This window comes from Leptopilina heterotoma, unplaced genomic scaffold (genome assembly GCF_015476425.1).
Source record: "Leptopilina heterotoma isolate Lh14 unplaced genomic scaffold, ASM1547642v1 Lhet_10, whole genome shotgun sequence".
Classification (NCBI taxonomy): domain Eukaryota; kingdom Metazoa; phylum Arthropoda; class Insecta; order Hymenoptera; family Figitidae; genus Leptopilina; species Leptopilina heterotoma.
Genome location: NW_025110813.1, coordinates 2045325 through 2064361, shown reverse-complemented (window position 1 = coordinate 2064361; position 19037 = coordinate 2045325). Strand labels below are relative to the sequence as shown.

General features: G+C 25.6%; 2 protein-coding genes across 2 annotated transcripts in view; one reads left to right on the top strand and one right to left on the bottom strand.

Annotated features, from left to right (window-relative positions):
• LOC122498494 (muscle segmentation homeobox-like) overlaps positions 1 to 19037 on the bottom strand; it is a 52272-nt gene that overhangs the window by 24025 nt on the left and 9210 nt on the right. The gene's annotated exons all lie outside the window — the stretch shown is intronic.
• Positions 7490 to 8993, top strand: LOC122498517. The gene is made up of 4 exons (XM_043606289.1): positions 7490 to 7707; positions 7967 to 8032; positions 8395 to 8520; positions 8602 to 8993. The coding sequence occupies exons 1-4, from the start codon at positions 7620 to 7622 to the stop codon at positions 8721 to 8723; spliced, it is 402 nt and encodes a 133-aa protein (XP_043462224.1). The 5' UTR covers positions 7490 to 7619; the 3' UTR covers positions 8724 to 8993.

Sequence of the window (19037 nt, the reverse complement as noted above, 5' to 3'; positions counted from 1 at the left end):
ATTATACATTATTATTTTTTTCTTGCACAGTGTCAAATAATTGTTTTCAAAGTTCAAGAGTTTCGTTTGTCTGAAAAATTTTTAGTGAAAAAATATGTTCATTAGGGTGTAATAAATATTTATGCCTAGTAGTTTTACACTAGGAATAACTGTTTAGTAAATATGTATTATCAAAAAACTATTTTTTGTCAAACGCGTGCGATTAAACACAAATAACCTTGAGACTTTAACATTGCCAACTCAAGAGTTTAACGTATGTGTTGAGTTGGTAATGCTGGAGTTTCAAGGTTATTTGTGTTTAGTCGCGCGCGTTTCACAAAAAATAGTTTTTTTGATAATATTTACTAAACAGTTAATCCTAGTGTAAATAGCATTAATAAATAAAAAAAAAAAAAAGCATAAATATTTATTATTACCTAATGAACATTTTTTTCACTAATAATTTTTCAGATAAACGAAACTCTTAAACTTTGAAAATAATAATTTGACACTGTACAAGAAAAAAAAATAATATATATAATTTAACTTATAAAATTATCATAAAAATATTTTAATAATAAATAATTTATAAATATTTATATTTAATATTGTTCAGTGCACACGGTAATAAAGAAAGTGAATATTGTATCAAGATTGACCGAGTCTTTAATCGAGCATGGGACGAACATTGGTGTCCCATGCTGAACAAATATTGAGTGACGCGCCGTATATACAGAATATACTGCGCTGGCATTGAAATAGTAGATTAGGCGAGGTGCCTTCCAGCCTTCTGTGGCCGAGCGGTTTAAATGCGTGCGTTTAGGACTTCCGGTATGCGTTAGGGACGGGGTGCGTGAGTTCGATCCCACATGCGAGCGAATATTTTTCATTCTTTGTTTTAAGCGTTATATAAAATAATAAAATTGTGTGTTGTGTGTTGTGAATAAAAACTTGTGAAAATGTTTGTAAATAATGTTAAAAAGTCTGCTAAAAAATCGAGAAAAAAATGTGTCGATTAACAGAAAAATTGTCTTTTTTTACTAAAATTATTTTTTTAATATTACTATTTCAAATGACATTTATTGTTAGTAATATATTATTTATATGAAAATAATATAATTATTATAATAGTAACTTATTTCCAAACAGACGCATATAACATGAATAAAAATAATATCAATAATATTCATTACTATAATAATAATAATAATAATAATAATAATAATAATAATAATAATAATTATTATTAAAATATTATTATTATATACAATTCATATATTCATATTATATTGAATGAGCGCGAGAGAGGCGTAAATTTTGGAACAGTGGAAGCAGCCTTGTTTCAGTCCTGCATTATAGGGTTCCGCAGCATTGATTGAACATTGAACGCCAATCTACAACAAAGACTGGAGCGTCAGTCTTAAATAAGTGTTACATTATAGCTAGAAGCAACCTTCGTTCCGCCGTCCCACCAAGGCTTGATCAATGTTGACCAAGCCTCAACGAAGGTTCCGTAAAGCCTGAATCTAGCGTCAGTTCTCGCCTGGGTATTCATTAATTTATATTTTATTAATTGAGGGTTCTGTTAAAAGAGCCGTTTATAATTTTTTAATAGTTTCTCAAAATTCTCAAAATCTAATTGAAAAAATTTAGAATTTTAATTTCTTTTCAGCATTTTGTTTTTATATAAAAATTCCAAGAATATTCTTCCAAAAATTGCTTAATTTAAAACTTTAATTTTTGATTTTACAGGACGAGTTTTAGTCTATGGGAAAAAATTTTAACTGCTTCTTCAACTGGGACCTTCAATTATTTTCACTGAATGTAAATTGATTGCCACTAATAAATCATATAATTTTTTATTAATTATTTTACATTAACAACAATTTTCGTTACTAAATCTTATTAATTGATTTACATTACTAAATTATTTTTGTTTTTAATTACTATTAATTATTTTCATTTCTAATTAATAATAAAATTAATTTACATAATAAAATATTAGGTATAAATATTGATAATTGGTACTAATTAATTAATTAACAAAGTAGAATAAACAATAGATAGAAGTATAACAATTAACAACACACAATTTGTTCGACAAGAGTATAAGATAAATGAATGTAAAAAAACAATACTATTTTTATCAACATCTAGACAACAAATATGTAAATACATTAATTTTCTATCAATACAATCGCGACTAATGAATATTCATAAATCCAATTTTCAAAGTCCAAGTTTATAAATATATATATTATCTAAAAATATATATTATATATACCGACATACAGTTAAGAAAATTCCATGCGCTATTTTTATTAATTCATCCTGTGGTTATTTAATTTAACATCAATAAACGATTAGATCCTATATTTATTAGATTTATAATATTGAATTTAAATTTCAACACAATATTTTCTGTTTTACAAGCGCATATATATATACATAAACCTATATCCCATAGGGAATATTCAAATGAGTCTAACCTCAGAGATCTCGATTTAAATTGACCGCAATGCGTGAATGGATATTATGTATTTATGATTTTAAAGATAACGCAAACTGAGAATTATATGTTTTACAAAGATGTATCGGAAAATTATCAATGAATCGCTTTTTCCGTTATCGTATATACGAGAGACATATTCAGTGCACATAAAACTTTTGTATATATGTTGTCTACGCACCTAACCCATGTAGAAATTTCCCTACTTGTCCCTACCAAATGTTGGATTCTGATTAGAACCATCCTAGAAAATCTACTCTAGAAAAATCTGTCTAGAACCTCGCTAGATTCTGACTAGAATCTCTAGTCTACAAAAACTAATCGGTTTCCAATCAAATTCTAGTTAAAGAATTATTATTACTAATTTTGTATTATAAAGAATTATTATTAATTGATATTATTATTTATTATTTTAATAATTTAAATAATTTAATAACTTTATAATTTTATAATTTAAATTATTATTAGATTATAAAGAATTATTATTAATTGAAATTATTAGATAATTCAGACTAGAAAAACTCACTAGGACCTTATTGATTTCCAACTAGCGACAAACTAGTGTACAAGTAATATACATAAATTGTCTTTCTATAAATAAATATTTTTATGAATTGTCAAAAACATTTTAAAGTATAATTGCACTTACATATATTTTTAAATAATTATTTTTACGGATAATATTACAATATTTAGGTAATAAAAATTAATTATACTCACATAATTAATATTTATTTGTGTCTTATTCTTTTAATTTACTTATTAAATAAAAGATTTTTATTTAATAAAATTGTTTTATTGGAATTTTATGTAAGAATGTTCTACAATATTAAAAATTGGGTTTCAAATATGTTAAAAAATGAAATAATTAAATAATATGCAAAATTTTTTAAAAAATAATGCTGGTAAAAATTATTTAACTAGAATTTGATTGGAACCCGACTAGTTTTTCTAGACTAGAGATTCTAGTTAGAATCTAGCGAGAGCCCTACTAGAGATAGGGGCAAATGGTGAATTGCTGCACGGGATGTTATTTAAGCGGAGGTGCTTCCAAGCTATCACGGCCGGGAGGTATGTGTATCCGACTGGAGTCCCCAAGGTCCAAGGTTCGATCCCCCATGGGCACGAGATTTTTCAACTCAAGTTTCAGGTTTTTCGTGTACAACATTCATTAATAATGTTAATATGAATGAAGAATTTAATTATAAATAGGTTAAGTTGAAAAATAATAATTTTTAAAAGTCAACTAGAAAATTCTAGTCGGGGCCCTATCAACACACAGCTAGTTTTAATACTAGTTCCCGACTAGATATTCTAGTCTATACCCCATCTGCCGACCGTTATGAAAGTAGTTGGGTTCTAACGATTTTCTCTAATCAGTTCCCCACTACAGATAGGGAATTCTGGCTAGGACCCCATAAAATTCCAATCTCAATTTCTGCATGGGAAATGGTCCATATATATGTATATAGACGCATTTATATTCCTTGGCATCGCGCGCGCAAGATTACAACTTTCTTTTGGGATCGCATACACACACATATATATATATATATATATATATATATATTTGATCAGATATCAACCGACTCCTATTCATAACTCGACACACCAATATCTTGGTATGGAAATCTTTCAAGTGCCCCTTTTGATCAATTTTCAATCGCTTTAACCTGGGCCCTGGATATATATATATATATATATATATATATATATATATATATATATATATATATATATATATAGGAAAACAGACATTTCCCTAGATGGAATTCAATAGGGAAAGTATAGTTTGCAATAAATAATGTTATAATTTTCCTCGCCTCATTCAGTATTGTGATTATAGAAAAGAATTATATATATTACTTTAAATTTGTATATTCAATAAATAAAACGGAATTCAAGTATATATTTAGAAAGTTGCAAATAGAGGGAAAGGAAAAATTTTAATTTTCGATTCTCACGTTGAAAAATTTCATGGAAGCACCCCCTGGAAATTTCGTGGAAATTCTGCAAGTTTATTATATTTTAATATTATTTTAACATTTCTATTATAATTAGAGTCCTAATAATAAGCTTTATTGCAAATTTATTTGCAAAACTTGAATGAAATACGCATTTCCAAAAAAAATTGCAACAAAGCTTATTATTAGCTTCTAATTATAATACAAATGTTAAAATATTATTAAAATAATTATAAATTAATAATTTATAAAAATTATAAATTTATAAAATTTAAATATTAAATTATTAAAATAATTATAATATGAATGTTAAAATACTATTAAAATTAAAAACTTACAGAATTTTCTTGACTTTTCCCTGATTTCAGGACAAAATTTTGAATTTTTCCCTGACCATAAAGAATATTCTGATTCACTCTAAAAAATATTAGATAACTCAAAAAACTGTTCCATTACATTTAATTACGACATTTTTTAAAATGTAAAATTATTCCAAAACAACAATAAATTCTTTTTTAAATAAATAATTAATCATTATTACTATTCCATAGGAATTAAGATTTTCAAAAAATTTCAAAAAACCTTTATGAAATTCAACAACTTATAAGAATATTATTATAGAACATGAAGATATTGATCACTCCGAGTCGAAGACTCGGAGTTATTGATATCTTCATGTTTTATAATAATTTAAACATCCATAAAATTTTTCGAAAAAAAAATTAAATTATTTACAAAAATTTTAATAAAATCCTTCCCAAGAATTCAATTATTTTTACAAGTAATAAAATTTTTCATAGGATTTCAATTATTTTTAATACAATTTTAAATAAATTCCACAAAAAATGTAATTATTTTCAAAAATTTTTTTCAAGAATTCAATTACATTTCACAAATAATGAAATTCTTTGCTGAAATTTAAATATTTTCAAAATCAACTATTTTCATAAAATTTCTTAAATGAATTCAATTTTTAAAAAAATGTAATAAAACGCATTGCTAGAATTCAATTATTTTCATGAATAATACAATTCTTTACAGAATTTTAATTATTTAAAAAAAAATTCAATAAAAATTCGTTATAAGGATTCAACTATTTTCATAAATAATAAAACTCTTCAAAGGACATCAATTATTTAAAACCAATGTAATAAAAATTCTTTATAAGAATTCAATTATTTTCCTAAATAATAAAATTCTTCTTAGGATTTTAATTATTTTTAATATAATTTTATGTAAATACTTCGAAAAATGTTATTATTTTAAAAAATATTCAAAAATCAATTATTTTTTAAAATTCATGCTATAATGCTTTTAATATTCAATTATTATGTTAAATTTTAACTAAAATTCATTTTTAAATCAATTTTTATTAGAAAATTCTACGAGAATTAAATTATTTAAATACAAAAATAAATAATTTATTTACTAATTAAATGTTTCTTAAAATTTAATTCTCATAAAGAATTATATCAACAAATTTTTAAATAATTGAATTCTTTTGAAGAATTTTTAAGAATAATTACATTTTCCGACGAATTCGATTAAAATTGTATTAAAAAAGTTCCGTTTATATATTTTAATAAATAAGAAATAAATAAATAAAAAATAGATGAAATTCTGCGATGAGTTTTATTATTTATGAAAATAATTGACACCCTTTAAAAAATTGTATTATTTATGAAAATAATTAAAATTTGATAAAAAAAATATAAAAAATAAAAAAATAAAATTAAATTATTGCAATGAAATTTATAAAAAAATTTTAAATAATTGAATTTTTTCGACGAATTATTATAATAAAATTTTAAAGAATAATTAAATTTTTCTAGGAATTTGATTAAAATAGTATTAAAAGTAATTTGAATTCATGCTGAGTTTTATTATTCATGAAAATAATTGAATTTTAGTAAAAAATTTTATTATAAAATAGTAGATATTGAAAATGATTGAATTGTGGAAAATTTTTGAAAATAATTGAAATTTTGTCCAAGAATTTAATTACAATTTAATTAATAATTCAAATAATTTATTTTAATTAATAGCAACAAAATGTTATGATAAGTATGTAATTCAAAAAATAAAATAAAATTCAAAAATTTATTTTTTTTAATGATAAAAATAATGCTAATAATAACATCTATTCTGCTTATAAAATGTATAAATATATATTTTAAAAATTCTGTTGAAACGATAATTTTGAATAATTTACGTATATTTCATCATAAACGTTAATATGTCACAATATTTTATTATTTTTTTGCTGAAAATTATAATTTTTATCTTTTGAAATATTAAAATTTATTGCGCAATCTTAAATAACAATAATAATCATTAAAAATAATTTAACAAAATTACTGAAGTACTGAAATTTTAAAATTCTGAAAAATTAGATTTCTAAATAATTTTAATTGAAATTTCTTCAAGAAAATTAAGTTTTTGAAAATAATTGAAAAATTCTCAATCAATTGAAAATTTTGTGAAATTTTATTCAAATAAATTTTATATTTTACAAAAATGTTTGCAATTTTGGAAAATAGTCTTGTCTTTGAAAGTAAAATATTTAAAAAATTGCTCGAGGGGTAGAAATGTTTACTCTGAGGATTTTAGGGGGCACTGAATTAGAATTTAATGATAGATTTCAAAAATCAAAAGTTTTATATGTCTGGTCCAATATGTGAACCAAAAAAGTTAAAAAAAATTATCCAAAATTGCTTAAATCGCATTTTAATAAGTTAGAATATTATTTTTTAAACAAATTCTACGGTTCAGTGAAAAAAAAATATTCTCAATTTGTATAGCCAAGATTTTAGGCTTAAGATGGATATGTATATAAACAAGTAAACAAATATCTGCAAAAAGAAGTGTAATAATTTATTGAAAATTAAAATTTAATATTTCAAAAGATAAAAATTACAATTTTGAACAAAGAAATAATAAAATATTGTGATAATTGTGATATATTGACTTATGAAGAAATATATGTAAATTATCAAAAAGTAGGAACCTCTAGTTTCAGTATAAATAGCTCACGTTTTTTAAGTCTATCTCAATCACTTCTAAACAATTGAACGTATTCGTATATATTCTAATACTTTTTAAAAAAAAAATACATTGGTTGATATAATTTTTGTAAAATTTTTGCAAAATTAATTTAAATATCTAAAATGAAACTTATTATTTCTGTAATTTTATTTGCTTTATGTTTTGTAATACATGACAGCATGGCACATCCAGCAATTGAAAAGTATCAAGGTAATTATTTTTAAAAGTCATTTTACTCTTAACTTAAAAATAAGTATCAAATCTTCACAAATTAGTAACAAAAAATATTAATGGAATTTTGACATTAATTTGATCTAATGTGGTATTAATTCGATTACTTCGAGGTTCTAAAAAATGTTTAATTGTACTATAATATACAATAATAAATACATAACAAGATTTATATTATTTTAAAGTGAATTATTTATGCACTCATAGGGTATTGTTCTAATTTACTTTGAATTTCTAGGGTATGAATTAACTCTACACTCACAACAACAGAACGAACTTTTTCCTGGAGTATCGAAAGCTATAGGTATACTTTTAATTTTAGTTTACGAAGTTATCTTATAAACTTTAAAGAAAATATATTTTGTCAAAGAATTAAAATTTAAATTTCGAAGAGCATTTTCGAAATACTTACATGGGAAGAAATTTTATTCAAACATTTAACAAAAATATTATTAAATTTGTGCTATTCCGCTGTGATAATTTCCTAGTGACACTATTAATATTTTGAAGCAGGCACAAAATAGTCCAGAATGAATAATCTATTTATGAAATTTTGAGATAAAATATTTTTTCCGTGTAATGCCAAAAAACAAATATTATTTTAATTAGAATTAATATTTAACATAAATAATAATGTAACATTTCTAATTAAATATTTTATTTTAGAGGATTGCATCAAATTGGATTTTGATCTCGTGGTGAAAAATAATATTTTTTCAAGATTAAAGTCAGTCGATCGCTTCTCATGTAAAGGCTACAGACATAAGTTTAATGAATTAGTATTGGCACTTTGTAAGTAAAGATCTAATTAATAAATTATTATACAATAAATTAACATTTGATTAATAATAGGACATAATTTGTAAATTTTAGTTGCATGTGTTGAAAAAAATGAGCAAGGTGGATACTCCTGCAGAAAGGAACTGCCTTCGGATTTCAATGACTTTAATTTTCATCAAGGCAATTACACAGACATGATGTTTTTCAAACGTTAATCCAACTAGAGTTGGGAGTAAAAATTTCCGAGTTAAAAATTGATTCTAAAAAGGAGTTACTGTTTACGTTACCTTTTAATGGAGTGGATTTTTAACTCGTATTATTTTTACTATTTTTTACTTTTACTCCAAAAAGCGTGCGACTTTTATAGAATCTTCCAGGGAGATAAAGTTTCTCCCTTTATTATTTGTTAAGTCAATTGACCGTCGCAATTATGAGTAAAAGAAACTGTTTTATTCAATTTGAAACATAAACGAATATTATAAAAATTTTGTTTTGTCATTTCTTATTACCTTTCTTACATACATATTATAATTATTTTAGAATGTAAATTGAAATAAATATACAAAATTTAAGGATTTTCATGTGAAAGAATGTCCAAATTAAAAAATTCAAAGAATCAATTAACAATCAAAAAAAATTATTATTAATAGTATTTTTTAGCAGGACAAGAATATGAATTTTTAAGAAAAAAGTTCAGAATTAATAATAATAAAGTACATGTTCCGGTAATGTGTTCGCAGTTCGAAGTTAGTTGTTGTTTGCTTTTTTGTTTCTTAACTTTTTTATAATTTTTATTTTCAAATATTTTCAATTTTAAAATTAATGTATTGAAAATCATCAAATTGTTGTAAAAAATTTTATCAAAAAATTTGATAATAATAGAATTCCTTCAAATAATTTTATTATTTAGGAAAATAACTGAATTCTCGCGAAGAATTTTATTAAAATTTTTAAAAATCCTAATTAAATTCTTTTGAAGAACTTCTTTAAATTTTTTTTAAACTAATGGAGTTTTTTAAATAATTTTAATTGAAAATTTTGAAAGCAATTGAATTTTATTAATTTTATGAAGAATTTTATTAAAATTGTATTGAAAATAATAGAATTCTTGCGAAGAATTTTACTATTAATAAAAATAATTGAATTGTTTCGACGAATTTATTAAAATTTAAGAAAATAAATGAATTTTATGTTAATATTTGAAAATTTAAATTCTTTTCAGGAATTCTATTAAAATTATTTTGAAAAGAATTGAATTTCTCCAAAGGATTTTACTATTTATAAAAATAATTGAATTATTGCGAAGAATTTTACTATTTATAAGAATAATAATTGAAATGCTTCGAAGAATTTATTAAAATTTTAAGAAATAATTTAATTGTTATGAAGAATTTTATAGAAATATTTGAAAATAATGAAATTTTTTCGAGAAATTTAATTAAAGTTGTTTCGAAAATAATTGAATTTCTTGAAAGAATTTTATTATTTTTTGAAAATAATTGAATTCTTTCATTTTTTTTTACGATTATATTTAAAAATATTTTGAGAATAATTGAATTATTCTTAGAGAATTTTAAATTCTTGTTAAAAATTGAATTTTATGGAAATTTTTGAAAATAATTAAATTCTTTCGTGTAATTTTATTTAAATTTGATTAAAAATAATTTGACTATAAAAATAGTTGAACTGTTTTGAAGAATTTATTAAAATTTTAGAAAATAATTAAAATTTATGGAAATATTTAAAAATGTTTGAATTCATCCGAGGAATTCAATTAAAATTGTTTCGAAAATAATTGATTTCCTGCAAAGAATTTTACTATTTATAAAATTAATTGAATACTTGCGAAGAATTTTACTATTTATAAAATTTTTAGAAAAAAATTGAATTTTTTCGAAATGTGTTAAAAATTTATTTAAAAAATGAATTCTTCCGGGGAAGTCAATTAAAATTGTTTTGAAAATAATTGAATTTTTGTAAAGATTTTACGTTTTAAAAAAATAATTTAATTGTTTAGAAGGATTTATTAAAATTTTTAAAAATAATTGAATTCTTTAGTGAAATTTTATTAAAATTTTTGAAAATATGAACAGTAATAATTAATTTTGTACTTAATAAGTGAATTTTTAAAATTTTGACTATAAAATTATTTAAAAAATTTATATTTGGAAATAAAAAATTTTGTAATTTGCATAACAATAATAAATTGAATATCTCGTTTTGTTTAAATCAAATTTAAAGTGTCTTTGCTATACAGTAAAAGATATTTAAGTTTAATTGAAACACATTTTTTGGTTCATTTAAAGATATAATATATTTAATTCAAACATAAGTTATGGTTGATTTTAAATTATTTATAATCAATTTATAATTTACAATTTCAGTACCAGTTTGAAATTTGAAGAAAAATTTCAAATTTTTAGTTAAAAGTAATAAAGTGTCTTTTTCACCCCCACTGTACTATAATTTTTAAATTTTTTTCTTGAAATTAAAAAATTTGAATACACTGATTTCATGAAAAGAACGAACTCAGTGTAAAAAGAAAACCCCTAAAAATCAGCAAACAAAGACTCTCGGAAATATTTCAACATCACTTATACATAAATAATTCTCTTTTTTTCCGTGAAATATGACAAAATCCCTTATCAAGTGATTGTATCTTTACACTTATCTAATTCCCGACGACGGACTCACGAACGCCGCAGCACTCTCATGGGTGCCGAGCGAATCATTAGTACTAATTAAGCGAACTCGTTCGCATTAAAGGTGAATTAAATACATGTGTATATACTCCAACGAGTCTCAAGTCAGTGGAATTATCAGTTCAATCTCTGTCTCTCTTTCTCTCTCATTTATATGTATTTGGCATCAAAGATTTTATTTTCCCCCTATACGACAAAAATAAAAATAACAGAGTGCAAAACGCTTGTAATTTGATTTTTATTTGAGAAATAATTCGTGTTTTGAAAATGAGTATTTTTCGGTAAAGGTCAGGGAAAAGTTAGAGATTTTTATTAAAAGTACTGGAAATAATTAAATTTTTAGAATTCGTAAGAAAATTCTGAATGTTTGCGTCTTTTTTGTTTGACTCATAAACTATGAAATTACCACGAATTTTAATACAAAAACTTCAATTTCTTCTATTTCTGACAATTATTTCTTTTTAAATAACTTTATTCTTGAAGAACTATTACAAAATTATTACTTATAAATATTACTTAATTAAAATATTACTTATTTTACTCAAATCTTTCAAAATTAATTGAATTTTAAAAGAGTTGCGTTTTCAATTTTCATAAATAGATGAACTTCAAAAGGTTTTAATTTGAAATTTTATAAAATTTCAATTTCACATTAAAATCTTTGAAAATCTGAATTTTTCATACTTTTAACTAACAATTTTGTAGATTTAATTTTTTTGGAAAAGTTTAATTGAATTTTTTTTTAAATTAATTTGAAGCTTTTTTTCTCCAATATATATTTAATTGAAAAATCTCCGCAAAATTAAAATTTCGTAAAATTGAATTATTCTAAACATCTAAAGAAATGGATTTGTAAATTCTCAAAAAAACTATTTCGATAATTATTAAAAATAATTGATTTATAGTACCTAGAATTTTATTTAAAAACACTAAATAAATTGAATTTCGGAGAAGTCAAAATTTTAATTATCCTTATAAATAATAAAATTTTTCTACAAAATTCAATTATTTACAAAAATGTTAATAAAATTTTGGCGAAATTTCAATTATTTTCAACAAATTTTCTCAATTCAATGATTTTCAATATTATATTATCTTTATTTACTCTCCCTGCTCACGCAGGGTTCGAGACTCCCTAATACACATCCTCTACTTAAAACTAAAATACATTTTCACTTACAACTAAACTTAATACGCTCTACTTATATCTACTAATCGCAATCCGCCAGTGCACCGGGTTTCCGTTTCCCGTTCCAATTTGCCCTTTTTGGCTTCGTCAAAATTTAAAAACTTTACAAACTACCTTTTATATTTAAGCATTACTGCCTTACCCCAATACAAAAAACCCCTCCCTTTATCGGCCCTAATACATTCTCTCTTCTCTCATTCTTTCTAATCTTTCTATCCATTTTTCCCCTTTCCCATTCTCATCCAAAATCCACTTAATTTTATCCCCCATCCCTCCCTCCACCCCTCCTACTTCAATTTCCCCCATACATTCCTCCAAAACATGCTTCCAATCTTCTACCTGAAACCCACACATCCTACACATTTTCTCTTCATCATCCATCCAATACCTACACTCTTTCACTCCTTCACCCATTCTAAACCTACACAATCTATTCCAACTTTCATACTTTTTCATTTTTCCTAAATACCCCGGCTCCTTCTCTCCCCTCACCATCCTATACCATCTATTATATTTTGACTCCACTATCCTGCTCCACCTCTCATTCTCATCCTTTTTCTTCCAACCCTCCATCACCTCCCTCTCATTTCCGCCCCATCTCCTTCCCTCCTCCAACGCATCTCCTCTTTCTCTCTCCCATCTTGGAATATCTTTCCTTCTCATTGCTTTCCCTTTCTTAACCATCCTCAAACACTCTCTCGCGATGTCACTCCCTCTTCCCAGCTCCAACTTCTCCTCCAATCCCATTGCCCTCTTCCTTTGCCTCAATACAACCTTTTCCCTTCCCAATTCCTCCCTTAACATGTATCCCGGACAATTCCTATCTACCCCCATAGTCCATCTTAAAAACCTTTCATGCAAACTTTCAACCTTTCCAATCTCACCCCACCCCCATACTTCCACTCCATAACTAATCACCGCCCATACCAAAGCATCAAACAACCATACACGCTTCTTCCAATCATTCTTAAATCTCCTCTCCCCAATTCCCCATACCTGTCCCATCACCCTTCCCCCTTTTTCTATTCTTCTTTCAATATTTAACTCTTGCTCCCCGTTCCAATTAAACCAATAACCCAGATAACAAAACTCATTCACTTCTTCCACTCTTCTTCCATTTAGCTTCCATTCCACCTCCTCCACCTCCCCTATCCTTCTAAATCTCACCACTTTTGTCTTCTCCACATTCACACATAAATCTTTCTTTCTGACGTATCCTTCAAATTCTTTCATCAACAGTTTCATCCCTCTTTCATTCTCAGCCATCAACACTACATCATCCGCATACGCTAGTACATACACACGTCTTTTTCCCAGAATCACTCCCCCTTTACCTTTTCTTTCCATTTTCTCCTCTAAGTCAGCCATTAACAAATTAAACAAGATTGGACTAAGGGGGCAGCCCTGCCTTAACCCCCTACCCAACCAAAACTCCTCCCCCAACTCTTCCCCAATTTTAACCTTTTCCCTGGTGTCCTCATAAAATTCCTTAATTCTCTCTATAAACCCCTGCCCTATTCCCAAATCTCTCAAAGTCTTCCACAAAATCCCCCTGTTAACCGATGGGAAGGCCGCCTTAAAATCAACAAACACCGCCACTAATTTACCTTTCTCCTTTTTAATGCTTCTGTTTACCAAAAAATTTAATGCGTATATATTATCTACCGTCCCCATCCCTTCCCTAAATCCTGTCTGATTATGCGGAATTAACCCCATTCTTTCCACCACTTCTTCCAACCTTTTCCTAACCACCTCCGCATACACCTTATACCCGACAGGCATCAGAGTTACCCCCCTATAATCTTCCACCTTCCCTCCCTCCCCCTTTTTTACAATTGGAACTATTAAGCCCGTTTTCCACTCTTCTGGCCACCCTTCCCCCTCCCACACCAAATTCGCAATTTTCCACATTTCATCCCTCACCACCTCCCCCCCATATTTTAAACATTCCCCTTCCATCCCATCCCCCCCAGCCGCTTTATTTCTTTTAAGTCTGTCTATGGCTTCGCTTATCTCCTCCTTGGTAATTTGTTTCTCATCCCTCCCTATGTCCTTTCTCCTTCCCTCCCCCCTTATTCTACTCCCTACCCCTCCACTTAGACCCTTAAAATAATTCGTCCATGTGCCCATTTCTATCTCTCTGTTCAAACCTCGTCTTCTTTTCCTTTCCCTGTTTATTATATCCCACTCCTTGCCCTCTTTAATTGCCGCTTCCACTTCCTTCATAAATCTTATCCTACCCTCCTCCCTTTTTCCTCTTATTAACTTCCCATGTTCCCTATGAATCCTATTATATTCTTCCTTTCTAATTCTACCCCCCCTCCAGTCCTTTACAGTTTTCCTCAAATTTTCCCTACTTTTGACACAATCTTCATCCCACCAACCCTTTCTGCTCCTCCTCGTTCTGTTCTCTTCTTCCTCTATGCCCCCCTTCACCTCCTCCATCACGCATCTTAATCTCTCAATTCTTTCATTTACCCCTGCTTCTGCTTTAAATCTTTCCTCCATCTCTTGCATCCTGTTTTCAAAATCCACTACGCTTTCCTTTCCCCAGTTTCCCATTCTGACTTTAACCCTTTTACTTCCTATCTTTTTCTTTAACTTCTCCTTTCTTCCTTTCATTTCCACTATCAATGGAAAGTGTCCCGAACCACCCTCAACCCCCACCCTCATCCGCTTAATATTACTCTTCGTCCTCCCATCCGTCATTACATAATCTATAACCGTTTCCCCCCTCCCTATAAATGTGAACTCTCCCTCTTTATCCCCTTCAATGCCCCCATTACATATTTCCCACCCCGTTTCCTCCATAATGCTAATCAACTTCCTTCCCTCCTTGTCTATCTCCTTATGTTTGGACACCCTTTTATACTTTTCCTCCTCTTCACTCCACTCCCCTCCTCCCAGTTCTCCAGTCCAAGCATTAAAGTCCCCCCCTATCAGAATCTTCTCCCCCTTCCCTTTTTCAATCCATTCTTCCAGCTGTCTCCAACCCCTTCTTTCCCCTCTTCTTCTATAAATCCCTACTACCGTTAATTTTTCCATTCCAAACTTAACCCCCCTCACCATACAACCATCCTCCTTGTTACCCCCACCCATAAATTCTTTTATATTTAAATCCCTTCTCACCCCCGATACCATACCACCCGCACTCCTACCCTTTACCTTTTCCTTTATTGCTCCTTGACATTCCCAAATAAATTCCTTCGGCAATCTGCTTTTGACCCTTTCCCAATCCTTATCTTCAACCCAAGTCTCACTTAGCATTATCACATCCCATTTACCAATATCCTTCCAAAAACCGTCCAATGATTTTCAATATCTACTATTTTAATAAAGTTTTCGAAAAGAATTCAATTATTTAAAAAACATTTCAATAAAATTCTGCACAAACATTTAATTATTTTCATAAATAATAAAAAGTTCACAGGAATTCAATTATTTACAAATTTTTTATAAATTTCATTGCAATAATTTAATTATTTTCATAAATAATACAATTTTTTAAAGGGTGTCAATTATTTTCATAAATAATAATAAAACTCATCGCTGAATTTCAATTATTTTTACTTCCTCATAGAGGAAGTATTTATTTATTTATTAAAATTTATTAAAATTCTTCAAAAGAATTCAATTATTTAAAAATTTGTTGATATAATTCTTTATGGGAATTCAATTTTAAGAAACATTCAATTAGTCAATAAATTATTTATTTTTGTATTTAAATAATTGAATTCTGGTAGAATTATCTAATAAAAATTGATTTAAAAATGAATTTTAGTTAAAATTTAACATAATAATTGAATATTAAAAGCATTATAGCATGAATTTTAAAAAATAATTGATTTTTGAATATTTTTTAAAATAATAACATTTTTCGAAGTATTTACATAAAATTATATTAAAAATAATTAAAATCCTAAGAAGAATTTTATTATTTAGGAAAATAATTGAATTCTTATAAAGAATTTTTATTACATTGGTTTTAAATAATTGATGTCCTTTGCAGAGTTTTATTATTTATGAAAATAGTTAAATCCTTATAACGAATTTTTATTGAATTTTTTTTTAACTAATTAAAATTCTGTAAAGAATTGTATAATTCATGAAAATAATTGAATTCTTGCAATGCGTTTTATTACATTTTTTTAAAAATTGAATTCATTTAAGAAATTTTATGAAAATAGTTGATTTTGATAATATTTAAATTTCAACAAAGAATTTCATTATTTGTGAAATGTAATTGAATTCTTGAAAAAAATTTTTGAAAATAATTACATTTTTTGTGGAATTTATTTAAAATTGTATTAAAAATAATTGAAATCCTATGAAAAATTTTATTACTTGTAAAAATAATTGAATTCTTGGGAAGGATTTTATTAAAATTTTTGTAAATAATTTAATTTTTTTTTCGAAAAATTTTATGGATGTTTAAATTATTACAAAACATGAAGATATCAATAACTCCGAGTCTTCGACTCGGAGTGATCAATATCTTCATCTTCATGATAATAATAATTAAATATAAACGCACGAAGAGAGAAAAGAGTTAAAAATAATATCTAAATAATGAAGGCATTTGAATTTTTAAAAATAGTTGAATTTTCCAAAGTTTTCTAATTAAATTCTTTGATGAAAGGTATGGAGTCAAAAGTTCCAAAACAGAAGTTCCAATTCCGAAGGATCCAAATTATTATTTTCCCAAATGATATTTTTTCCAAAGTATTATTTTTCCAAAGGCCATTTTTACCAAAGTATTATTTTTCCAATAGTCGTTTTTTCCAAACATTGTTTTTTTTTATTTTTTAAATTTCAAATCAAAAATTTCATTTAACGTGTGCTCATTCCAAAATTATGTTGTGAAATTAAAATTTTTTTTTCAAATTTAAAAATAGTAAACAGTGAAATTATATTAAATTGTAAATTAGTAAAATTAGAAATTTTATTTAAACTATAAAATAGTGAACAGTGAAATTATATTAATTAAATTGTAAATTAGTAAAATTAAAAATTTTATTTTAATTTAAAATTTTATTTAAACTATAAAATAGTGAACAGTGAAATTATATTAAATTGTAAATTTTAATTATGGTAGAATTAATACAAGTCGGAAAAAAATTATTTACATATCGAAGGATTTCTGTATTACAAGCATTCAGATAGAAAAAATAATGTGAAATATTGGAGATGCCTTATTTTTTCAAACAACTCCAATACTTTTCACTTATTTAACAATTCAACACTTTTTATTTTGGAAATTTTTTTTTGGAAATTTCACACTTTGGTAAATTTATATTTTGGACATTTTGGACTTTGGAACTTTTGTACTTTGGAAAAATAAATTTTGGATCTTTTCATTTTGGAACTTTTTTCTTGGAATTTTTCGATTGGAACTTCCGTTTTGGAACTTTTGTACCCCAATCCTTTGAAAATCTAAAATTTTAATACTTTTAACTAACAGTAATGTAGAATTAATTTTTTTGAAAAAGTTTATTTGAATTTCTTTTAAAATTAATTTGAATTTTTTATTTTCTAATAAATATGTAATTGAAGAATTTTCAGAATAATCGAAATTTCGTAAAATTGAATAGTAAACAAATGAGTTTGAAAATTCTCAAAGGACTTTTTCAATAATTATTAAAAATAATTGATTTAAAGAAGAATTTTAGTTAAAAATCGTAGAAAATAAAAATTGAATTGAAATAATGAAAATAATTTTGAAGAACTTACTATAACAATATTCGTATAATATAAAATAATTATTTTATTACTCGGTGATCTTTAATTATTATAAAACATGATATATAATTTATTTAAAATAATTGTATTAAAAATAATTGATATCTTATGAAAAATTTTATTATTTATGAAAATAATTGAATTCCCAGAATGAATTTTATTACATTTTTTAAATAATTGAATTCATGTGAAAAATTTTATTACTTGTAAAAATAATTAAATTCTTGGGAGAGATTTTATTAAAAATTTTGTAAATAATTTAATTTTTTTTTTTTTTGAAAAGTTTTATGGAAATTTAAATTATTACAAAACATGAAGATATCAATAACTCCGATATCGAGTGATATCGAATGATCGATATCTTCATGTTTTATAAAAATATTCTTATAAGTTGTTAAAATTCAAAAAGGTTTGGATTTTAAATTTCTGAAAATTTTAATTCCTATATAGAAAAAAAATTCTGATTAAATATTTATTTAAAAAAGAAGTTATTGTTGTTTTTGAATAATTTTACAATGAAAGAAATTCGTAAGTAAATGTAATAGAACATTTTTTTTGTGTATATAATTATTTTCCAGAGTGAATCAGAATATTCTTTAGTGTCGCAGGGAGAAAGTGAAAATTTTGTCTGGAAATCAGGGAAAAGTGCGAGGAAAAAAGAAAATAAAATTTTTGTGGTATAACCCTGATATAAATTCGTCTCTCGAATGTATATATATACATATACGTGAGATGGTAGCATTAAACGAATTCCACTCATGCGAGCAAACGCGTTTACCAGTTAAGGTGCTATAAGGTCGATTCCGTGGTGTTTCACAGGAATAAAGAGTAGTTCTTCGTCGGGGCGTGAATGTAAATGCGAATGTTTACGCCTTGAGATGTCCTTTCGCGCGATTAAA